The sequence below is a fragment of the Diorhabda carinulata genome, chromosome 4, assembly GCF_026250575.1.
Source record: "Diorhabda carinulata isolate Delta chromosome 4, icDioCari1.1, whole genome shotgun sequence".
NCBI lineage: Eukaryota > Metazoa > Arthropoda > Insecta > Coleoptera > Chrysomelidae > Diorhabda > Diorhabda carinulata.
This window is the reverse complement of record NC_079463.1, coordinates 33,657,690-33,679,719: the sequence shown is the minus strand read 5'-3', so window position 1 is coordinate 33,679,719 and position 22,030 is coordinate 33,657,690. Positions and strand designations below refer to the sequence as shown.

Below are 22,030 nucleotides of genomic sequence, written 5' to 3'. Positions count from 1 at the left end.
GTCCCAACTGAATATCAACGTATTTTCCATAATCAAGAATGTTATTGAAATTTCTGATATGGAATATCATAAACAGTTTTCGCAATTGTGACTATCACTGTATTTTTTTATTATGATGACAATAATTGAACTTTTATTGACGATTTTTGTTTATCAAAATCAATTTAATGAAAAAAAAATGTGAAATTAATATTTTTATAACATTTATAATAAAGTAGTTCAAATGTCCCCATTGAATATCAACGTATTTTCCATAATTAAGAATGTTATTGAAATTTCTGATATGGAATATCATAAACAGTTTTCACAATTGTGACCATCATGAAAAATTACATTCATATATATTTACTATATAAATACTGTATTTTTTGATGATGATGACAATAATTTAACATTTATTAACCATTTTTGCTTATCGGAATCAATTTAATGGAAAATAAAATATAAAACTAACAATTTTACGACATTTATATCATAGTAGTTCAAATGTACTCAATATTATATTGAAACTCGCCTTAAAATCGTTTTTCCTTATCAGACTCCCTTCCATGTGACATTTCACCTGGTGTACTATACTGAGAAGGGCTATATTGGTTTTACCGGCTCCTGTAGGTGCGCAAACCAACATATTCTCGTTAGAATGGTAAGCTACCGGAAATACTTCGGATTGTATCCTATTAAATTGATTAATATCTCGAAAGACCAATTGTCCTATCGAATCCAACGAAGATATTTCGACTAGTTCCATATCTTTGACGTCACCTTTTTTTCCACCTGGTATAGTGAATTCCACGTAATCGGAAGTTATTTTTTTCTTGGCGTTATCTGGTTGAGCTATCGACATACCCTCGTATTTAGCTGCAACAGAATAAGTTATAATAAGAGTTAATTTATCGATTTCACCTCGTATATATTTACTTGTAATCATGTGGTTTCTCAATTGATCGTGTATGTGGGGGTATTCTTCTGGATCGAGTATTTGAGGGGATGATTTTTTGAAAATTGGGGTATTTTTTGCCACGTCATATTCAACTTCGGTCCTAAAAAACATTCAGGTGGCTAAATATTAATTTTTTTTCAGGTTAAAACCATAAAAAGATTCTAATTTTCCAAAATTTGATACCCACTGTCTCAATTCTGTGGAAGAAAATTTTGTTTTGTCCTTTTTTTCAAGTTTCCTCAATTTTTTCGATAACAAACTTTCTTTTTCTGACTGTACAGTAACTTGACCTGCTATCATTTCAGTAGGATTCTTTTTATTACACCTCGTATTTTCACCTTCTGGAAATATAAAAAAATTAATTTTATAAAACGAAATATAAAAGATTTATTATTTAAAAAATAAAAAAAATAAAATTACCGTATAATTGAGAAGTATAATCGATTTTTTCGTATCGATGTTTAATAATTTCGGTTAAAAAATCGAATGATTCATAACCGAAGGTTTCCAAAAAATATTCCATCACCTCATCGTTGGTTTTATTAGAATTGAGCTCGGTGTGTACTATACCCTTAAAATCTCTGTAATCGTAACCCGTAATGGATTGTCCGTAACATTGGAACATAGTTTCTAATGGATAACCGTTATCATTGACAACATGTTGATTAGTTTCCTTCGGTTTTATATATAACAATGAGAAATTATCTTTTTGGGGCTTTTCTAAAAATCTATCGATTTCGGGAAAATCTTCTTTCAACGGAATGTAGAATAATGGATCTGTTTTTTGTAGGTTAGAATTTACGACTTGGTTTGTATCTAAATTTCTGGTGTTATTTGACGTGTAAAAGTTATTTGGTAATCTGTCAATCAGGTTTTCCAGAGCCTAAAATAATTTTTTTATAATAAACTATCCAAATATCAATTTTTTGTATATATATTCTACTATTTGGTATGATATTTTTGTACCCTCCTCGCATTTTTTGCTATAGAGAATCAAAAAATGTTTCAATTTCAATGTATTTTCAATAAAAACTTTGTTTTTACACATAAAACGGACGTTTAGAAAAAAAATCAATTTTTTTGTATACATTCTACTAATTGGTTTGGTAATTATATACTATCGTGCTTCCCTCGTTTTTCTTGTTGTAGACAATCATAAAATCATCCCATTTGAATAAATTTTTGTAAAAATTTTCTTTGTAACACAAAAAATGAACATTTCGACAAAAAAATTCATTTTTCTGTAGATATTCTACTAATAGGTCTGGAAATCGTACCCCCTTTGTATTTCTAGATCTAGAAAATCACAAAATCATCCGATTTCTATAAAATCTTCGTTTTTACACAAGAAAATTGATATTCTGAAAAAAAAAATCAATTTTTTTCATATATATTAGTAATTGCTTTTTGGTTAAAATCTTTCTTTTCAAACAAAAAAATCGTCATTTTGCTTAAACTTAAGATTTTTGTGTATATTCTATTAAATGGTTTGGCAATCGTGCCCCCCTCGTATTATTGGGTCTATAAAATCATTTGATTTCCATGTACTTTCTATAAAATCTTGGTATTCACACAAAAAATGGGCATTTTGTAAAAAAAATCAATTTTTTTGAATAAAATATGCCAGTAATTGGTGAAATCAAAATATCGCTTCCTCCTCGTATTTTTGATTCTAGAAAATCAAAAAATCATCCGATTTTAATGAATTTTTAAAAAAATCATACAAAAACATTTTTAACAAGCGAAAGTTTATCAAAAAAGGTAAATTATTTATCATAAATTAGTACAAACCTTTTCGATTTTTTGTATATGACTTTGCGGTAATCTTGAAAACACTTGCTTATTAACAACCCCATTTTCTTTGTAATATTTAACTAAGTCAATTAAAATATCATTAATAATATTTTCTAAAGGAATATCATCCTGTATTTTTGACGATACTTGCTGTTTAACTACATCATGTAAATATTTTAAATACATTAAACCTTGCGCTGTTTGGAAATTATCCGCATATTTAAAAAAGTTTTCTAATCGATCATATTCACAGCTGAAACAACAAAATTATGATACAATATGTTGATACGTGTTGTGAAGAATACTTACTCTGCTACCGTGTATTGATCAGGACAATATCTAAGTTGTTGAACGCCATGGTAATCAGCGAAAAATGAGGATGTTTGGATCATATTTTCATTTCCAGAATCTATGATTTATGCTATGAATTATTTATATTTATTATTAAAAATAACAGATCTACTTACAGGCAACCATTTCATCAGATTAAATTGTAAAATATTGCACAACGTGACTTCATACATCAACTTATTTTACTGCATATTATTAGTACTTTAAATATCAAAATTTATATTTTAGGTTAGTATTCATTTGACATTTTTGACAAAAATGTCTATTTAAATCTTAAATACTTATTTCACCGTGAATTTTTAGTTGTGAAAACGATTTAAAAAAAGTTTTTCGCGATGATTTGTCTTGATTTCAGGTCTCTTTTTTTATGAAAATCAGTTTTTTAATATAACATGTGAAAAATAACGTTTTAACCTACTTCGGTGTCTATCAAAATATTTCGATTTTCTACGTATTATTTTAAACTGATTTTCATAGAAATTAGACTTAGACAAATCATCACAAAAAAAATTTGAAGATTATATAATCATAAATAAATTATTATCAACGCGAGAAATCGCCTCACATATTTCTAGAGTTGGTATAACTGTTAGTACATCTATTTCCTTTCTTTCCGGCATTTTATTTCTCCTTCGGCGTCACTACAGTTTAGTTGTATTCTATTAGTTGATAAAGAGAAGTTATTACTGTAATAATTGTAGTAAACAATAGTTTTGAAAATGGGAGATAGTAAGTTCTTTTATTATTTCATCAATCGTTATTTAAAGTTTATTCGATTACATATATTTTAATATTAAATATATCGTATTTTAATTTTTTAACAATATTTTTTTTATTAATCTTATTTTTTTTTGTAATACTAACGTTTCGTTTATTAGATTACGGAGGTGGCGGCGGTGGTTACGGTGATTACACCCAACCTCCGCCATCGTCTGGTTATCCTAGTTACGGATCCCAATCGGGAGGTTACCAAGCCCAATCCGGCGGCGGCGGTGGTTCTTGGGGACAAAATAGGGGTTCTCAAGGAGGAGGTGGTTACGGCGGTGGCGGCGGCCAAGGTAAGTTTAATGACTAAAATCCAAATTTCTCTGATAGACGCCATTTTGATGGCGTGGCTTTTGTATTGATATTTATTTCTAGTTCTTTAGAATTTTTAATTGTAGTTTAATTTTTTTCATTATTTCTGACGTAGGCATGGAAGTAATCATATTATTTGTTTATTTTCCTCCTTCTATGTCAGATATAATAACGGGGAATGATAGTCCTTTCGTTTTTTCGGTAATCGAAAGGGTAGAACTTCCACTGAACACGAAATTTCGTAGTAAATCTTTTATTACCACCCAATACAATCAATAAACGTAAAACGTTGAATTTCTTTGTATTAGGTGGTTACCAATCAGGTGGATACGGTGGCTCAGGAGGCGGCGGCGGATACGGCAACGGTAATAATTATGGTGGAGGTTCCGGAGGTGGATATGGAGGAGGCGGCGGCGGAAGTTATGGAGGTTAGTTTCACGTTCGAAAGATATTTTCACTTAGAAACAAATGACCAGATTTAGAAAATAGTTTGTGTTGAAATTGTTTTAGGCGGTAGAGATCGCGGAGGAGGCGGCGGCGGCGGTGGTCGAGAGTTAGAAAGACGAGATAACTTTGGGTAAGTTTATTATTTGAAAATGTGCGAGTACGAATGAATAAATTGTTGGTTAATTGGATGTTTTGGTTGTTTTTTCGAGATATTTTTATGTTTTCAGCGGTATAAACGATAAAAGGTTTTAAAAAATTGTTCCAATTTGAAAAAATTGAATCTTCAGTTGGGTAATTGTCTTGAAATGGTAATTATGTAAAGATTTCGTGATATTATAGGTAAAATCAAGAAAATAATGGTGGTTTTTACATCAGGATATGCTTGTAATAATTAATTTTCTATTAATATCTTCAGGGTGAAAATACTGGTAAATTAGATGATAATTTAGTGGTTTTTCTTTCGGTTTTTGAAAAGAAGTAGTAAAACGGTTAACGGAATCACTTCTAACCATTTTCTATTTGGTACTAGAAAATTTACTATAAAAAAAAGTTGTATCATCAATTTTTTCGTTTATAATCATTAATAATTGAATAATTGTAACTTTTTTTATATTCTATAGTTATTTCAAAATAGTTCGAATTTTTGAGAAAAAAATTGTTCTTTAAATAATTTTAATGAATTTTTTGATTTTTTGTATTAAACTTTTTTTTTTTTTAAATATTTCTTCGGTAGCGCATACGAGGGTTGGGGCAAAAGTTGTGGCAACTATTTTTTCATGAATATATAAGACCAGTTGGAAAATGTTCATATATGTGTAAAAGAAAGTGTTAACTACATAAGAAGACATTAAATAGCATAAAAATTTATTATATAGGGTGAAACCATAAAATTAACGTCACAACCCCATTTTAAAGTTGACTTGATGTTCAAAGTAGTGCTTGGTGCTGTTCACGATACGGGAGACTTTGAATACCACTAATTTCACTAAGTGCGATTCAAAAATTTATTATACAGGGTGATTGGAATTCGCACATAAAGTTGACACGTCACAAATTTGGATTTAAGGACACATAAAGTTCAAAACAGGTCATGTTAATGTTACAACACGATATGGGATGCATTAAATACCATCAATCTCGCCATGTGTGAATTAAAAAGTTATTATACAGGGTGATACGCCTGCAAGTGACATAATTGACTTATACCTCAACCCTCGTATTCGAATATTTTTTTGTATCAACTTTTTTTTCTTGTGTGTGTGCTTCCAGTCATTTTTGCAAGTATAGATAATTGGAAAATAAAATATCTTTTGATTGATACATTTTTTCATATTTATCAAAATTAAATGGTGCGCGAGTCATTTATGTTGAATTTTAGAATTACTTTGGTAGTTTTATTATGTAATTTTGCTAATCTAATAGTGTTGACTTTTCAGAGTTTTTCCTTTTCCGTTTTTTTCTTGACAAGACTAAAACTTCGTTTGGGTAAAAATTGAATAATAAAAAAAGGACGACCGAGTATTTTTTCAGGGTAACTGCATCATTGATTTGTAAAAAAAAATAAAATTTGAGGTGATCTAACCTTTGAGGACATTGAAAGTATACAGGGAAGTTTAAAGTTATATAAGGTATTTTTGTCACCATATTTAGCGTATTATACAGGGTTTAGAAAAAGAAAAATTAAATATAATTTGATTTTATTGTGTGGGGTATTTAAAATTTATGAAACTTATAATATTTGGACCATAAACGATGGTCCAAATTGAATAACAACTCCAAACTACATATTTTCGTTTTTTTTTTCCTTGTTTCGTGTGTTATTTTTATTTGGATCCGGAAAATTAATTAATGAAACCGATACTTTGGAATCGATCCCCCCTTCCAGCTAACTTCCTTGGGAGTTTTTAACCGAAACTTCATCTCTACATCTTTAATCGTTGTTTCTTCGACGTTCTTATTTTCGGGAAAGGAAAATAAGTCTCAGGGTAATAATTCTGGTTCAACGTAGTCCAGTTTAAGTTTTTTTCCTAGCGATAGCCAAAATCTTCAAGTCTGGGAACAGATAATAATCCGAGGGGGCTAAATCTGATAAACGTTACCTTTTTTGCTTGATTTCTTCGTTTAAACGTTCCAATAATGAAAATTATCCCAAGTGCATTCCAAAAAACAACACCATGACCTATCTGACCTTAAAATGGTGTCAATAAACCAAACCTGTTGAGTTTCCATACAGTATTTTGAACCGGGTTGAAATTGTAACAAAAATTAGTGTGTAGTAAATGAACATACGGTCCCGAATGATTATTTTGGTGAAGTTGTATAATTTTCAATTATGGGGATGTATGTACATTCCCATAAAGTTTTAATGGATTAATTCGAGCGTCCTCAAAAGGTTAATAACTTTTAACGTACATAAAGGTTAAATTTGGTAATATAATGATAATTGGTTGGTCTTAACCGAGGTATTTAAATAATAATTTTGAGGTTATGAATAGTGTTACAACGTACTCAATAAGACGAAACTTACGTGGACTTGACTTGAAAATATAGGTGGATCTCGTATGTATCTCCGTTCCGAAGAAGAAAAGTTATTAGTTACAATGTGACGTTTGCGTGTTGGTTAAGCAGAGCGTATTCTCTCATATTCCCCTGACTTATCGAACAGCTACTGATGATGAAATTTCTGTTTTAGAGGCGGCAACAGGGGTGGTGGTTATAACAAAGGTAAAAGCACCGAGTCGTGTCGATCTTGGTGTCTTTTTTATTTGTACAATATTTTTATTATTATGGTTTTTTTTTTTTAAATATTTTCTCGCAAATTTGAAAGAGCTAAAAATCGTTTCGATTCCTTGCGGGAAAATTCTAATTTGACGAAATTCGAATTTTCTTTTACAAAATTAAATAATATCGGAATCGTTGGAATATAGTGAATAAATAATCGTAAAAAATCTGTTATTGTAAATTACAAGGTGCGATCGAAAAATACGATTTGAAAATTAGAAACAATTTCATATTAACAAAATTCGATAACATCGAGAAAATATTAAACTACGTAGCGCGAGCTGAATCTCGGGAAACAGCGTAGCTTCGTTTAGATTCGAAACACAATAAATTTTTACTCGATTCCACACGTTTCGCTTGAGTTCGTGTAAGGTAGAAGGGTACAATTATATTGGTTTTTCCTAAAAAGTGTATCAGGTATACAAACCATGGTATTGTGTCGTTTTTAATTGTCGCTTTCCTCGCCAGATTTGGTACAATGGGAAAAAAGATATGTTTATATAACATTTCAGACATCGTTAACGAAATCCTCCAAAAATATTTCCTTGATTTTGAAAATTTATTTGAAATTGTTTTCGATCACACCTTGTATGTTTTTCTCTCACTTATTTACTATATTCCGAATTAAGTGTGTGTTTCACATAGAATTATGAATTTTTCCGAATCATTAAATGAAAAAAAAAAAAAAAACGTTTGGCGCCGCTAGTGAGCGAGATCTTCGACAACTTTTATTATTACACCCGTAAAAACTGTCGACATGGAGTTTGTGTTATAGTGACACAGCAATGCTGTCAAAATCACCTGATGTCAATTTAAAAATGGTCGCCGTGGGGTAAACAAATATTTTTGTGTACAATTTCGCGTTCCATTGCAAAATGGCTGCCTTGAATAATTGCTACTCGGGAAAAGTACGAAATTTCTTTCCGAAAACATGATTTTGAAAGAAAACAACAAATACATTACAGAAAATCAATTGTTTACCCCACGACCGTCATTTTGACGTAGATCTGTTATTAGAAAGTTTCTTTAGTTGATGACCAGATGTCGCTTTTAAAAACTAAAGTTCTTATATTGGAAAGTTTGGACGCGAGATGTCGTTCACGTGATTGGTTAGATTAAAGTTGAAAAATTAATGGCGTCTCTATTAAGAAAAGCGCGCGAAACAAATAGTCGAACAGAAATTTTTTGAAAACTCAAATCAAATGATTTTCGAAACCATTCACATTTGACAAATCTGTATTTTGACATGACAGGTTAGATAGACGCTACGCGCAAGCGCCATTAATTTCTTGAAGGAGAGAATAGTAAAGGAAACAAAGTTCTCTGTCTCTCTCGTGTTTAGATTTTCCTATATATTGATTTAAGTACCACGTGATTGCGTTTGTCGGTTCTAACCTAACCTAAAAATTGACGTGACAGTTCGAAGAGCTCCAATCCTCAGGTGCCAAATTTGAACGTAATAAAAATTCTATTGTGAAATATATATTTGAAAATATTGGAATCGGTAACGATTTAAATTTCGTATAACTGCTCTTTCATATACAGGGTTTATTAAATTTAAGTTGGTCAAACATAGATCGCTTCGTGCGTCAACAATAATTTCCAAAAATAAAAAATGATGGTTAAAGTGGGTGAAAAACATCTGGTTAAAAAAATCCACCATTACGTATAAAAACATACTGAAAAATAGTTTAGTTTTTGTTGCTAAAACCGTTTTATATCGAAAATTAATTTGAAAAAAAAACTGACGTTTCGATTCATTTACATCTCTATCAAAATATGAAGTGGAACAATACAGAAAGTGTTATTGCAACGTCCGTTCAGGACCGAATTTACGGTTCAGGTCGTGGACGAGTTTGACCTTTGGTTTTTTTATTAAAAAAAAAAATCACGACCGGACCCGCTTCGTGGCTCAGGTCGTGGACGAGTTCGTAACAGTATTAAATTTCAAATAAATTCTAGGTTAATAAAAATATGGTTATACGTAAAATGATTAATGGTAAACACGATTTGTTATCAGAAACGTTTGACCTTTGGTTTTTTTATTAAAAATTTGAGAAAGGACCGACTTGACGGTCCAGGTCGTGGAAGAGTTCATAACAATATATTTAAAAAAAATTGTAGGTTAATAATATGGTTAAAAGAATTATTGAAAAACGCGATTTGTTATCACAAATGTTTGACCTTTGGTTTTTATAAAATATTCGGGACAGGACCGACTTCGCGGTCCAGGTCGTGGACGAGTTCGTAACAGTATTAAATTTTAAAAAAATTGGTTATACGTAAAATAAAAGGGTTAATTCTGTCGATACGTCAGTCTACTAGAATTATAATAATTTAAATACAGGGTGTACACATTATAACGTTCAGGTTGTGTTTTCAAATATATTTATTTCGTACTGTATTGGTAATAAAGTTGAGGTTTGGTGAAACTAAGTACAAACTATATAGAGTGTCTCAAAAAAAAAGGGAATGTATAATACAGTGTAAACAATATTATCGGCACTACTAAATATATTGTGATACGAGGGTCGAGTTTGGGTAAAATAGTTTTGTATTTAAAAAAAAATGGTTTTGAATATTTAAAAGAGATTATAAGACGTAAAAAAAAATTGGAAAATGTGTTTTTTTTATTAATAAGAAAATATGTTTTTTAAAAAATGGTGGGTTTTAATATTTGGCGTTTATCTTCCAGGAGGAGATAATTTAGTTATTCAAATCGACACGATTTTCGTGTCCGGTATGAACCCAACTTTAACCGAAGATGACATCGAACAACATTTCGGTTCTATCGGTATAATTAAGGTAAGTTTCCGTATACGAAAATTAAATAGACACTTTTGGAACATTCCGAACACACTATTTACACCAACACTCACAATTACACTACTCGACGAACGTTTCCCAACCAAAGTATCTATTATTTCCCATAGTACGAGGTCTGGTCGCTATTTGGGACTACCCTGTCAATTTGGGGTAAATAGTGTGTTCATAATGTATAAAAATGAACGCGAAATGCACTCTGTACTCGGGTTACTTCTATAACCGAGGGCAATTTTGAATTTTCGCCATATAAACACAGAATCCTATTCCTTATAATTATTTTTTTTTATTATGAGATTATTATTTCTGTTACAAATTATTTCCTATATCAAAATTTCTACTATTCACCTCTCAATGGCTCGCAATTGTAAGGACTGACTAGTTTCGACGTTATCGCGTCTCATCGGGGTGGTATAACAAACTCTCGTTCGGGTTAGAGACCCGAACTGAAGACAACGTCAAAAAGCGTCGCTATGTAGTTGAACATTTCCCAGCGAACGTTAAGTGGCGCCATCCTCACTTTCAACTGCGAACCATTGGTCAGGTAGAAATCTATCTGGATGATAATGTTATGTAACAATTCGTTTCAGTTGGACAAAAAGACCCAAAAGCGAAAAATCTGGTTGTACAAAGACAAAATAACCGGCGAGAGTAAAGGAGAAGCGACGGTGACTTACGACGATCCGAACGCGGCCCAATCCGCCATTACGTGGTTCGACGGTAAAGATTTTCAAGGTTCCACCATAAAAGTGCAATTGGCGACTAAAAAAGATACTTGGAGCGGTGGCGCGGGCGGACGTGGCGGCGGCGGCGGCGGAGGTGGTGGCCGAGGAGGCGGACGCGGTGGTGGATTCGGCGGCGGAGGTGGATTTGGAGGACCTCGAGGAGGCCGCGACGGTGGTGGTGAGTCTATGTTTATCAAATTTTTTGTCATTGTTGTTATTTTTACGTACAAATATAATTAAGGATATTACACACGTAATGGATTACTGACTTGCGGCGAAAAAACCGCAAAAAATTTCTCTTATGGTTAAGGAGGTTACGCACGTTTCGTATTCTTGCGGCAAAAAAATCTTTCTCTTTTAAAACTGTATTATATCTATTGAAATCTTTTTTTTATTATTAAATACGGGAAATTACACGTAGAAAATTCCGTCACGTGTGTAAAGGTCTTTATAATTAGTCTTATTTACCTAAATAGTTTTTTTTTTTTTTTTCAAATTTTGTCGAGGATTTTTCGTTTTTTAGGTTATAATAAAAGTTAAGCATCTTACACACGTTTTGTTAGAAATCCGGCGAAAAGTCGTTTTTCATAGATCTTTTCATTTATTGATGGTTTTCATTACTTTTTAATGTATTTTACAGCCAAAGGCGAAACTGAATGAAAAAAAATTCATTTTAATAAATATCTGTTGCTGAATAAATTTTTTTTTTAAAAATTCGTTGCGTGTAAAACGGTCTTAATAAGCCGTTTATTTGTCAACATATTTTGATCGAATAAATTCTCCAGATCTCTTACATTCTGTTTTTGAATTCATCATAATTAAGGCGGTTATACACTTTTTTCCGGCAAAAAAACCGTTCTCTATAAAAACTATATTAGAAACTCGTATGCTACACAAAAATTATTACATTTGTCGTTTTCATAAGTATTTGTTTCTTCTTCCATTTTTTATATATAATTATGGAGGTTACACACGTTTCGGACGAGATTTACTGTAAAAAAAATTCGTGTCGTGTGAAACAGTATTTAGAAACCTCTGTTTTTGAATTTATTATAATTAAAGTGGTTACACACTTTTTTTCCGGTAAAAAAAACGTTTCCTATAAAAATCTGTTTCGAATTATTTTTATTGAAATTTTGTTGCAGTAAAATCTATCACGTGTATAACAATCTTTATTAATCCTCGTATGTATCAAAATAATTATTTTCAATGTCAAAGGATTTTCCACCCATTCGTCGTATTGTATGAATTATTAAGAAAGTTACACACGCTACGTTTGACAACCGGCAAAAAAACCGTTCTCTATAAAAACCTATTAAGAAAATCTTTTTGGATTATTTCTCTTCATTTTAAGATAAATTAGTGAATCCTCAATCTCTTTTATCGCGTTTTATAACCATAACTCGTAATTTTTTCAATTATTTCGAAACTATTTTGATTGAAATGTTTTTGTAGTAAAATCCGACACGTTTGTAACTGCCTTTTTCTACCCTCCCATCCGCTCTCGGGGAAACTTTACCAAAATAGTTTCTTTTGATTTTAAGATGGGAGCATATTAAAAAAATCTCTATTAAAACACACTAATAGTATTTATTTAAAAACTGTTGAGTGTATCCTGTCTGGAGAAACAAATTCAACTCGAGATATCCTTAATTGTCATTATTCCCAAACCGGATTTCCCTCAAATATATATATTTTTTTTAATAATTAGGCCGTGGAGGAGGAGGCGGCGGCGGAGGTGGTAACCGCGACCGCGAAGGCCGCGACGGTGACTGGAGATGCCCGAATCCAGATTGTAACAATACAAACTTCGCATGGAGACAACAGTGTAATAGATGTAGCGAACCTAAACCAGAAGGTGCCAGTATGGGCGGTGGTAGCGGCGACGACAGACGTGGCGGCGGCGGCGGAAGAGATCGCGGTGACGATAGAGATAGACGTGGCGGAGGCGGTTTCCGCGATAGAGGTAGTCGCGGAGGATTCGGTGGAGGAAGAGGAGGTGGTGGTCGAGGTGGTTTCGGCGGCGGACGAGGTGGAGGAAGGTAAGGTGATATGAAATATGTGTCGTAGATTTTTTCTCCCGTCCGCTCTCGGGGAAATTTCCATAGTTTCTTTTGATTTTATGATGGGAGTATAGTAGAATCTCTTTTAAAACACACCAATGGGTATTTGAATACCGTTGAGTGTAACCTGTCTGGAGATACACATCTTTTGAGAAAAACGTTTAGTTGTAATATTTTTTTTTTTATTTATTATAGGGGTGGCGGCGGCGGCCGCGATAACCGTGACGGTGGCGGTCGAGACCGACCGAGGCCGTATTAAATTTAGTTCATCTACATTTCATTTTTTTTTTATAATCGACAACATGAAAAATTTGAAGGTTTCAATTATTTATTTTTTATTAAAAACAGAGTAAGTATATTGATGATGTAAAATATTTTTTTGTGTAGATGTAAATTTTAGTAAATTTGTATTTTCCATTGAATGTACAGTTTGTTGAAAGAAATATCGATTGTTTAGAAGAAATTTTTCCTCTAAGCAATTTTTGTTTCTTTTATACTTGTATAAACAAAAAAAACCGAGAGGCGAATCAATTTTTTTGTATTTTGACTTGTTTAGCATAATTTTTTAGTTATTTTTTCAATTATCGAATTATTACTAGTGGTAAGTTAATAAAAATGATAATAATCATTTTATTGTTTTTTTTTTCCTGTTATAAATCCATCCTGTCACCTTTAATTCTACTCGTATAATTTGTAACGGACAACGAAGACACATTGAATGTCTTTGGGTGACTTTTTCCCAAACACTAACCATTTTTTTTTTTAAATCTATCCCATAGACTGCGCCACTTTGAAATCCTTGATATTAAGATTTTGTTTTCTGAATTCGACAGATGTGATCCGTTCGTTTTTAAACAACAAAATGTCATTAGAAAAACGAAAAATTTTATTAAAATAAATTATAATAACATACACAACTTACATAATAATAATTAATACACACACGCCAACACAAACAAAATATTTTATTGGAACTCAAGCGATGATTATTTATTGACATAAATCATATTTTTATATCACAATTAAGTCCCCCCCTCATCCACATTTATCCCTCTATTGAATTTTTCGCTTTCGTTCAATCGTCCTCAGTCCTTGCGTTTCTTCCGCGATTCCTGTTCCTAAAACAACAAAATTTTATTCATCTCTAATTTATTTTCTATCCCTCGTATCTACTAGCACTACTCGTTATATCTTTTTAGGTTAAATAACACTCATATAGAAAAAGGCCAAGACATAATGGAAAGAAGAATGACCTAACCTACTACAATATATACGAGATGATGATATTTATAGAACAGATCTTGATACTAACTCGCCCTCCTATATCATATTGATTCAATATTAATTTTTGATGAATAATGTGATAAAACTATCTCTATCAATTTTTTTATAATATGAAAAAAATACAATTTCTCAAAAAATTTATGAAATAATATAAAATTGTTAGTAAATGATTAAAATATTTGAATAAAACGTCAAAGCTGATAAGAATATTCAAAACTATTATTCAAAAATTCAAATTACGCTGAAAAAAACACTTAAAAACAATGAATTCGCGATAATATTCAACAAACAGCGAAATTTCTTATCTCTAATTTCAAAGTATACAATTAAAGTATAATAATAAAAGTTTTTATTTGAAATTTTGATTAAACCTTGAAAATTTATTAGGAGAAAAAAAAAAGGAAATCGGGTAACTGGAATGGGAAAAAAATATACCTTTCATCAATTACCTTCTGAGTTAAGATGATGACCAATCTTCTGAAGATCCCGATAAAGTCGACGAATAGATCCAGCGAATGAGCGACGAAATCCCTGCTTCCCAATCTACGTTTTTCAATAATCATCTGGGTATCGAAGAGTACGAATCCGCACATGGCCAACAATCCCAAATATAATTGAGTCTGGTAGATCCATTTAGCTCCAAAGAAAATATTAGCTAGCGAAAGCACCATGAGGGTAGTTAACATCGTCATCAAAGTACCGCCTAGGTACAACCACTTTCCCCTTTCGGACAACATGGCGCAGATGGAGAAACAAAGAAAAACTGCCGATGTAGCGACAAAAGCAGTTATTATAATGCTCGGATCTATTATTATGACGTGTTCTAAGAGAGGACCTAAACCTACGCCGGTAAGGAAAGTGAAACCAAGGAGATAACCGACTCTTGTAGGCATGGATTTGCCGTTATCGTCAGGGGTGCTCATTAAAAGGAAAAAGAACACTAGAGCTCCTATTGCTGATAAAAACCCTGCCTGTATGATATTCGTGAAAAGGTGGACTGCAGCGCCCAAAGCTGCAGCCATTGTTGACATTGCAAGACAGGCGTACACATTTTTAAGATGTTGCCTCACCGGTTGTTCCCTGGAAAACGAAATATTAACATTTCCCGACTTGTTTTTATACGCGAAATAATATTTAAAACATTTAAACTTCTACTAAATCTGTTATACCTTAAAAAAAAATGATATATTTACGAATATTTTCAATAAAATCCAAATAAAACTTAGTATCAAGTCAATTTTTATAGAAAAAAACGTTTATGAAAATTTCTGAAACTCATGTGATTTCACGGAAATTATTTTAAAATATAACAAGAAGTAAATATTAATAAACAAACAGAATAAAAACAAAGGTTGTATTTTGTACGTCAATAGTATCAGCAGGTCAAAAATTTCACTACATTTGATAATAACTAAAGAAAAATTACGAAAATTATGAGCAAGGCGTTAAAAAATGTCTACAACATTGAATACGCTATTAAAATCAAAAATAAAAACAAAGTCGTATATAAAATTGAAATATTATTATTAACAGTAAATAATTACTAATAAATGTATAAATACCTTCAACAGTAGTGAAAGTTTAATTTTTATACAAAAATAATTCTCGTGAAACTTGTTTTGCATGGATTCCATTTGAATAAAATGTCAAACTGATTCTTAATTACATTCTTTCTTTTGGTAAAAAAAACTTTCCTATTTTTACTTTACAGTGCTATTTATAACTATTTTTATCACCTTCGTAATCATGTTCGAGATCGCAAAGAAAAAAATAAAAATTGCGCAATACTTACAATTTGGAGTTAAATGAATTTAGGAATGAATGGACTGACGCTGTCGCCATAATGAAAATGATATTTTTATCTCGATTCGCAACTTTTTCTTCTTATTGAAACACAATTCTAGTTTTTTTAACAATTATTATACACTTCACTTTACACAAGTTTATTTCACTTCGACTGAAATTTGGTAACTGGGTTGAAAATTATTAAATTAGTACCAAATAAACACCCAAAGATAAATCGACACGTCATTCACAAATTTTCTAGATTTCTCTAGTTGGAAGGTATCGTAGTTATTTGTTATTGGTAGAGAAAAGCACGTGATCAAGGTGCGTTTTTAAAGCTACATTAGCAAACCAATAGAAAAGTCACATTATAAATTATATTCAAAAACAAGTTACAGAAGGTTAACGATAATTAACGAAGCTTTTTGTTTATTTAATCATATATAGAATCGTTATACAAACTTTTGTACAATAAAAATTGTTATTTTTAATAAAAGAATGCTTTAGAGCGCACCTCAGTGTACACTTATAACTGTCATTGTAATACAACACGAAAATTTGATTTTTTGGATAGATTTACAAACTTAAGGTATTTTTTGCAAATTAAGGGTTTAAAAAGACGATTTTCTAGTAGTTATGGCGCTTTCAGGGGTTTTAAATTGAAGCTTTAAGGACAAATATTTTTGCGAGCTGGCAACACCGTCTATGTGTTGACAGGGTTAAAATAGGTTAACCTCAAAATTTGCACGTGTCAATTTAAATGAGGTAAATCAACAATGGGTCAAAAAAAGAAAATAGGAAAACAGCGTAAAGATAAGTTTTATCAACTCGCCAAAGAAACTGGTATTTGTTAATTAATAAAGTATAATATATCGTTGATTTACTATTAATATTCTAGGTTTTAGATCGAGAGCCGCCTTCAAATTAATTCAGTTGAATCGTAAATTTGAGTTTCTTCAAAAATCGCGAGTATGTATCGATTTGTGTGCAGCTCCGGGAGGTTGGATGCAAGTTGCCAAACAAAATATGCCTGTTTCAAGTATCGTTATAGGTATAGATTTATTTCCAATAAAACCTATACCAGGTTGTATAAGTTTGGTCGAGGATATAACTACGGAAAAATGTAAAACGGCGCTAACAAAAGAATTACAAACGTGGAAAGCGGACGTTGTTCTTCACGACGGTGCTCCAAACGTAGGAAAAAATTGGTTACACGACGCTTACCAACAAACTTGTCTAACTCTCAGTTCGTTAAAACTAGCTACCCAATTTTTGAGACGTGGAGGTTGGTTTATAACAAAAGTTTTTCGATCTAAAGATTACAACGCTTTAGTTTGGGTATTGAAACAACTATTTAAAAAAGTTCACGCTACTAAGCCTCAAGCGTCACGTTTAGAATCTGCCGAAATATTCGTCGTTTGTCAAAATTACATAGCGCCAGATAAAATAGATCCCAAATTCACGGACCCCAAATATGTTTTTCAAGAATTAGAACTCGAACCCAAGAATAAATTGAACGTTTTCCATCCGGAAAAGAAGAAGAAGGATAAAGCCGAAGGTTATCCGGAAAATGATTACACTTTATATCACAAATTGAACGTATCCGATTTTGTAAAACATGAAAATGGAATCGACTTATTACAAAATACTTCTGAGGTGAGTTAAATTTTTTCTTTTACTTTAACAAATTTATTTTATCCTATTTTAGATTATATTTGATGACCCGGCAATTTTAAACCACGAAAAAACTACCAACGAAATCAAACAATGTCTTAAAGACATTAAAGTGTTAGGAAGAAAAGATTTGAAGAACGTCCTAACTTGGAGAAAAATCCTACATGAAGAATACAAGAAAACTACGATAGGAGAAGAAGAAAAAACTGAAATAGACAAAGAATTACATGAAGAAGATACTGAATTGAAAGGAGATGATGAACTTGGAGATATTGATAAACAAATAATTAATCTACAAGAAGAAGAAGTTAGAGAACATAAACGTAAGAAGAAGAAAGTGCAAAAGGAACGAAAAAAATTAAATGAACGATTAAACTTGAAGATGATTTTAAAGAATGATGATGGACCCACTATGGAAGGTAATAGTGACATTTGTACAGACTTTAACGCTCACAATTACTTCATCTGGTCCTTCGAATCTCATATGACGGCTTGAAGGACCAGATAAAGTAGTATTGTCTATATTTTTAGCAAATAACATGCGAATTACTGAATTTTTACAGGTGATGATTTGTTTTCCTTAAAACAAGTCCCAAGTGAGAGTAAATTGAAGAAGATAATCGATCAAACACCAGATACGGTGGTAAATTCAGACGATGAGTTTGGGGAGAAACAACCGGCGCCCAAATATACAAAGTACGAAAAAGGACAAGGACATCTGGATAGTTCAGGGACGTATTACAAAGATTCTGATTCGGAATTAGAAATGGAAAGTGAGGAAGAGGAAATTAAGGAAGGTTTAGGTGGAAATTTCATTAATTTTTTGTTAGATTTGGGGTTAATTTAGTTTTTTTTTATAGGATTCGAAGAGGAAAATGAAGAAGAACCACCGGAAAAGAAAAAATTAATAGAAAAAGAAGATCATCCTTTAATTACAGATCTAGATTATAGAGACAAAGTGAAAAAGAAGACTCACAAAGCGGAATTGTGGTTCGAGAGGGATGTTTTTAGGAATATATTGGACGAAAAGGACGAAGATGCCGATTTGGATAAGATGGTGAAAGATTATAAGAAAAAAGGAGTGAAAATCCTCGGAGAAGACGATGAAAATGGAGAAATTAACGAGAAGATGAGAAAAGAAATTACTGATAGTGATTATAGTTCAGACGAAGATACTGATGAAGATTATGATGTTGAAAAAGAAGTCACGGTTAATAATAAGAAGAAAGATGGTTTCGAGATTGTTAAAAACGCAACTGCAGGTAAAGTATGAAGTTTTTATGGAAATTAATGAGTGGAAAATTATTATTTTTACTAAATTTAACATAGACTTTAGTATTTAAACCAAATTACACACAAAAGATTCAATTTTCACACCCAACTGAACATAGGTTCCAATTTTTTGACAAATTTCACTTATAAATCATATTTTTTGTTCAAATTGAACTGATTTTTGGCCAAATTACACTGGGAAAATCCAATTTTTAGACAAAATAAACTCAGAAAACTTAGGAATCTTAGTTTTAGACCAAACTAGAGACATACTACAATTTTTTTATCAAAATAAACATCGTTCCCGATTTTTGGTCAATTTGGACTTGAAAACTCTTATTTGGGGTCAAAGTAGACATAAAAACTCCAATTTAGGATCAAATTAGTCATAAAAACTCCATTTTGGGATGAAATTAGACATAAAAACTCCTATTTTGCGTCAAATTGACATAAAAACTCCAATTTTGACTCAACTTAGACACAAAATTCGAATGTGTGAACCAAATTAGACATAGACCCCACATTTTTTGTCCATATTACCCGTAGACCCAAATATTTAGTCCAAATTATGTATAGACCCCAATTTCGTACAAATTAGATTTAAAAAATCACGTTTTGGCCACAATAATATCATAAAATTGACTATATCCCGAAAATTATCTTTGAAAAACATTTTTTTTCATTTAACGAGACATAAACTCTCCACTTTTTAGCCCAAACCAAATATAAATCCCAATTTTGATACCAAATTAGTCGTTGACCCCAATTTCCACACCAAATTAGTCGTTGACCCCAATTTTTGGCCAAATAATGCTCCCCTTGCGGTTTCTACACCGAACCGAACAAAAATGCAAAAATTCATAACCCACCCTGTATATAGGAAATAAAAGAAAAAAACACAAATTAACGTCGGAAGATCTAGCTATGGGAACGATGATGGTGAACAGTAAAAAAACAAAAAGAGATTTGATAGACGCCGCTTGGAACCGATACACGTTCAACGATGAAAATTTACCAGATTGGTTCGTACAGGACGAAGATAAACACATGAAAAGGGAAGTTCCGGTACCAAAAGTACGTTTCCGCACATCGATTTACCATTTTTTCCTTTCCAACTGATTTAAACGAAATTTATAGGAATTGGTGCAAGAATACAATAAAAAATTGGAAGAAATCAACGTGCGTCCGATTAAGAAAGTAATCGAAGCTAAAGCGAGGAAGAAGAAGAGAGCCCTGAAGAAACTCGAAAGGGCCAAAAAGAAAATGGAGGCGCTAATCGACAATCCGGAGATATCCGAACAAGAAAAATCCAAACAAGTTAAACAGTGCGTATTATTAATATACTTTCGAATGTACCTCGTATATATTTTCTTCATTTTTTTTTTTTTAATTAGATTGTATAAAAAGGCGAGACAGGAACCGAAACGAGAAGTGACGTACGTAGTGGCTAAAAAACACATGTCTGGTAAAAGGATGAGCAGGCCGAAGGGTGTTAAAGGACGATATAAAGTGGTGGATCCTAGAATGAAGAAGGATGTTAGGGCGCAGAAGAATAAAATGAAAACCATGGGTAGGGGTAAAAAAGCCGCAAAAGGTGGTAGAAGTAAAGGGAATTTTAAAAATAAGAGCAAAAGTTCTTGAAATTTGTAAAAAAATTAATAAAATTGTTTATAATTAATTTTTGTATCATTTTTCAATCAACCCTCGTAGCTTACAAATATTGAATAGGTAAGTGTTAACGTGACATTTTTGACGTAATGTGAAATATATTTTAATCAAATTGACGTTTTCTATTTATAATAAGTTAAAAGTCGAAAAAAAAAAGATTAATACCTAAATAAACATTAATTGAAACTTATTTATGTTTTATTTCACTTCTTAAAATAATACATTAAATATTTTTTAGTCTGATCTGTAATTAACAAAAGTTAAATAGGTGACGTGTCTGACGTATTATGAGTCAATTTTAAGCGAATGAACGTCATAAAATGACAATGACGTCACTTCATTGAACGTTAAAAAATGATGTAAACATCCATAATGGCATTTCTTTGGTAGAAAAAGTTTCAAAAAAGAAAAAATAAGATAAATATAAACATATTCTATTATTTCTATTGTCTGATTTCGCTTTCTAATCACACCTTGTAACGCAATAAATAAGCAATTTCTTACGTCATGAATATCTATAATTTATGTATTCTCAAAAATAACATAACAATAAGTGTAAATTTATAAATAATATGTATATAAATAACAATTTTTAACATTATTAATTGACATACAAAATTTAATTTGACGTAATTACGAATATATTTAAAGTGAGTCAACGCTAAAAATCCGCTCATATAACGAAGGAGTTGTTCCATGATTTTGACACATTTTAAGTTTTACGGACGTGGAGTTTAAATTGTAGATACCTAACAACTACGCGATTAAGGCAACATTGAATTCAATATAAAATCTGCGACCTTCTTATTAAAAACGATTAGAAGAAATTGAAATGACAGTTGAATTTATAATTTTAATAACCCGGAAAAACGGTAAATGGTATTCCAATAATTTAAATCCTGAAACCTTGACCGTTAGTTTTTCATTGAAATTATGTTAAAAAGTAAGAGGTCGGTAATATAATTAAAAAAAACTGCAATTAAAAACATTTTTATTGCGTTGTAAAAAGATGATTTAAAACTATTTTACGTAATGTGATGTATGTGCATGTGCAATATTCGAAAATAGATGTTTCAAGGACAAGGTCACACAATAAAATATTATAAAGCTTTCTCGAATAGTACAATTTGTGTCGTATTTACGATAACGATTGAATATTTGCGTAAATAAATTTTTATAACGTCTGTGCTTAAAATAACTTGAACAATACAGTTTATACAAAAAAAATATATATCGAGCTAATATTTAATTTATTGTATTATTAAAAATCTCTCGTACTTAATTATATAATTATTAAAATGACAATTTTTCTACTAAAAAATTCAAGGTGACAATATTAGAAGCTA

At 31.4% G+C, this 22,030-nt stretch overlaps 4 protein-coding genes across 6 annotated transcripts in view; 2 read left to right on the top strand and 2 right to left on the bottom strand.

Moving 5' to 3' along the window:
- The window catches only part of LOC130892308 (activating signal cointegrator 1 complex subunit 3-like), a 29,359-nt gene extending 25,836 nt beyond the window's left edge, over positions 1-3,523 (bottom strand). The window contains exons 1-7 of one of the 2 annotated variants that reach the window (XM_057797668.1): positions 3,202-3,523; positions 3,044-3,143; positions 2,732-2,987; positions 1,361-1,823; positions 1,128-1,281; positions 919-1,040; positions 515-858 (exon numbers count right to left, since the gene is read on the bottom strand). In XM_057797668.1, the coding sequence (XP_057653651.1) occupies positions 515-858; positions 919-1,040; positions 1,128-1,281; positions 1,361-1,823; positions 2,732-2,987; positions 3,044-3,143; positions 3,202-3,211 (1,449 nt within the window). In that variant the 5' untranslated portion in view covers positions 3,212-3,523. The remainder of the gene's footprint in view (positions 1-514; positions 859-918; positions 1,041-1,127; positions 1,282-1,360; positions 1,824-2,731; positions 2,988-3,043; positions 3,144-3,201) is intronic. The other variant, XM_057797669.1, reaches the window with a different exon arrangement.
- A 130-nt stretch (positions 3,524-3,653) lies between these two features.
- LOC130893542 (RNA-binding protein cabeza) lies at positions 3,654-13,629 on the top strand. The gene is made up of 9 exons (XM_057799775.1): positions 3,654-3,814; positions 3,964-4,143; positions 4,471-4,590; positions 4,673-4,739; positions 7,302-7,333; positions 10,086-10,195; positions 10,804-11,116; positions 12,650-12,980; positions 13,197-13,629. Exons 1-9 carry the CDS (start codon positions 3,805-3,807, stop codon positions 13,258-13,260), a joined length of 1,227 nt encoding a protein of 408 aa, XP_057655758.1. The 5' UTR covers positions 3,654-3,804; the 3' UTR covers positions 13,261-13,629.
- Positions 13,630-13,864: 235 nt separating this feature from the next.
- Positions 13,865-16,372, bottom strand: LOC130893543 (bax inhibitor 1). Of its 2 annotated transcripts, XM_057799777.1 has the most exons (3): positions 16,078-16,372; positions 14,735-15,365; positions 13,865-14,119 (listed from the first exon to the last, which is right to left on the bottom strand). In XM_057799777.1, the coding sequence occupies exons 1-3, from the start codon at positions 16,125-16,127 to the stop codon at positions 14,087-14,089; spliced, it is 714 nt and encodes a 237-aa protein (XP_057655760.1). In that variant the 5' UTR covers positions 16,128-16,372; the 3' UTR covers positions 13,865-14,086. The 2 variants fall into 2 exon arrangements, with proteins under 2 accessions (XP_057655760.1, XP_057655759.1); XM_057799776.1 differs by having other exon boundaries at positions 13,865-15,365.
- Positions 16,373-16,775: 403 nt separating this feature from the next.
- Positions 16,776-20,694, top strand: LOC130893541 (pre-rRNA 2'-O-ribose RNA methyltransferase FTSJ3). Its single transcript, XM_057799774.1, has 8 exons — positions 16,776-16,913; positions 16,969-17,726; positions 17,779-18,163; positions 18,308-18,547; positions 18,605-19,006; positions 19,897-20,090; positions 20,154-20,341; positions 20,411-20,694. The coding sequence occupies exons 1-8, from the start codon at positions 16,847-16,849 to the stop codon at positions 20,655-20,657; spliced, it is 2,481 nt and encodes an 826-aa protein (XP_057655757.1). The 5' UTR covers positions 16,776-16,846; the 3' UTR covers positions 20,658-20,694.
- Positions 20,695-22,030: the final 1,336 nt, after the last annotated feature.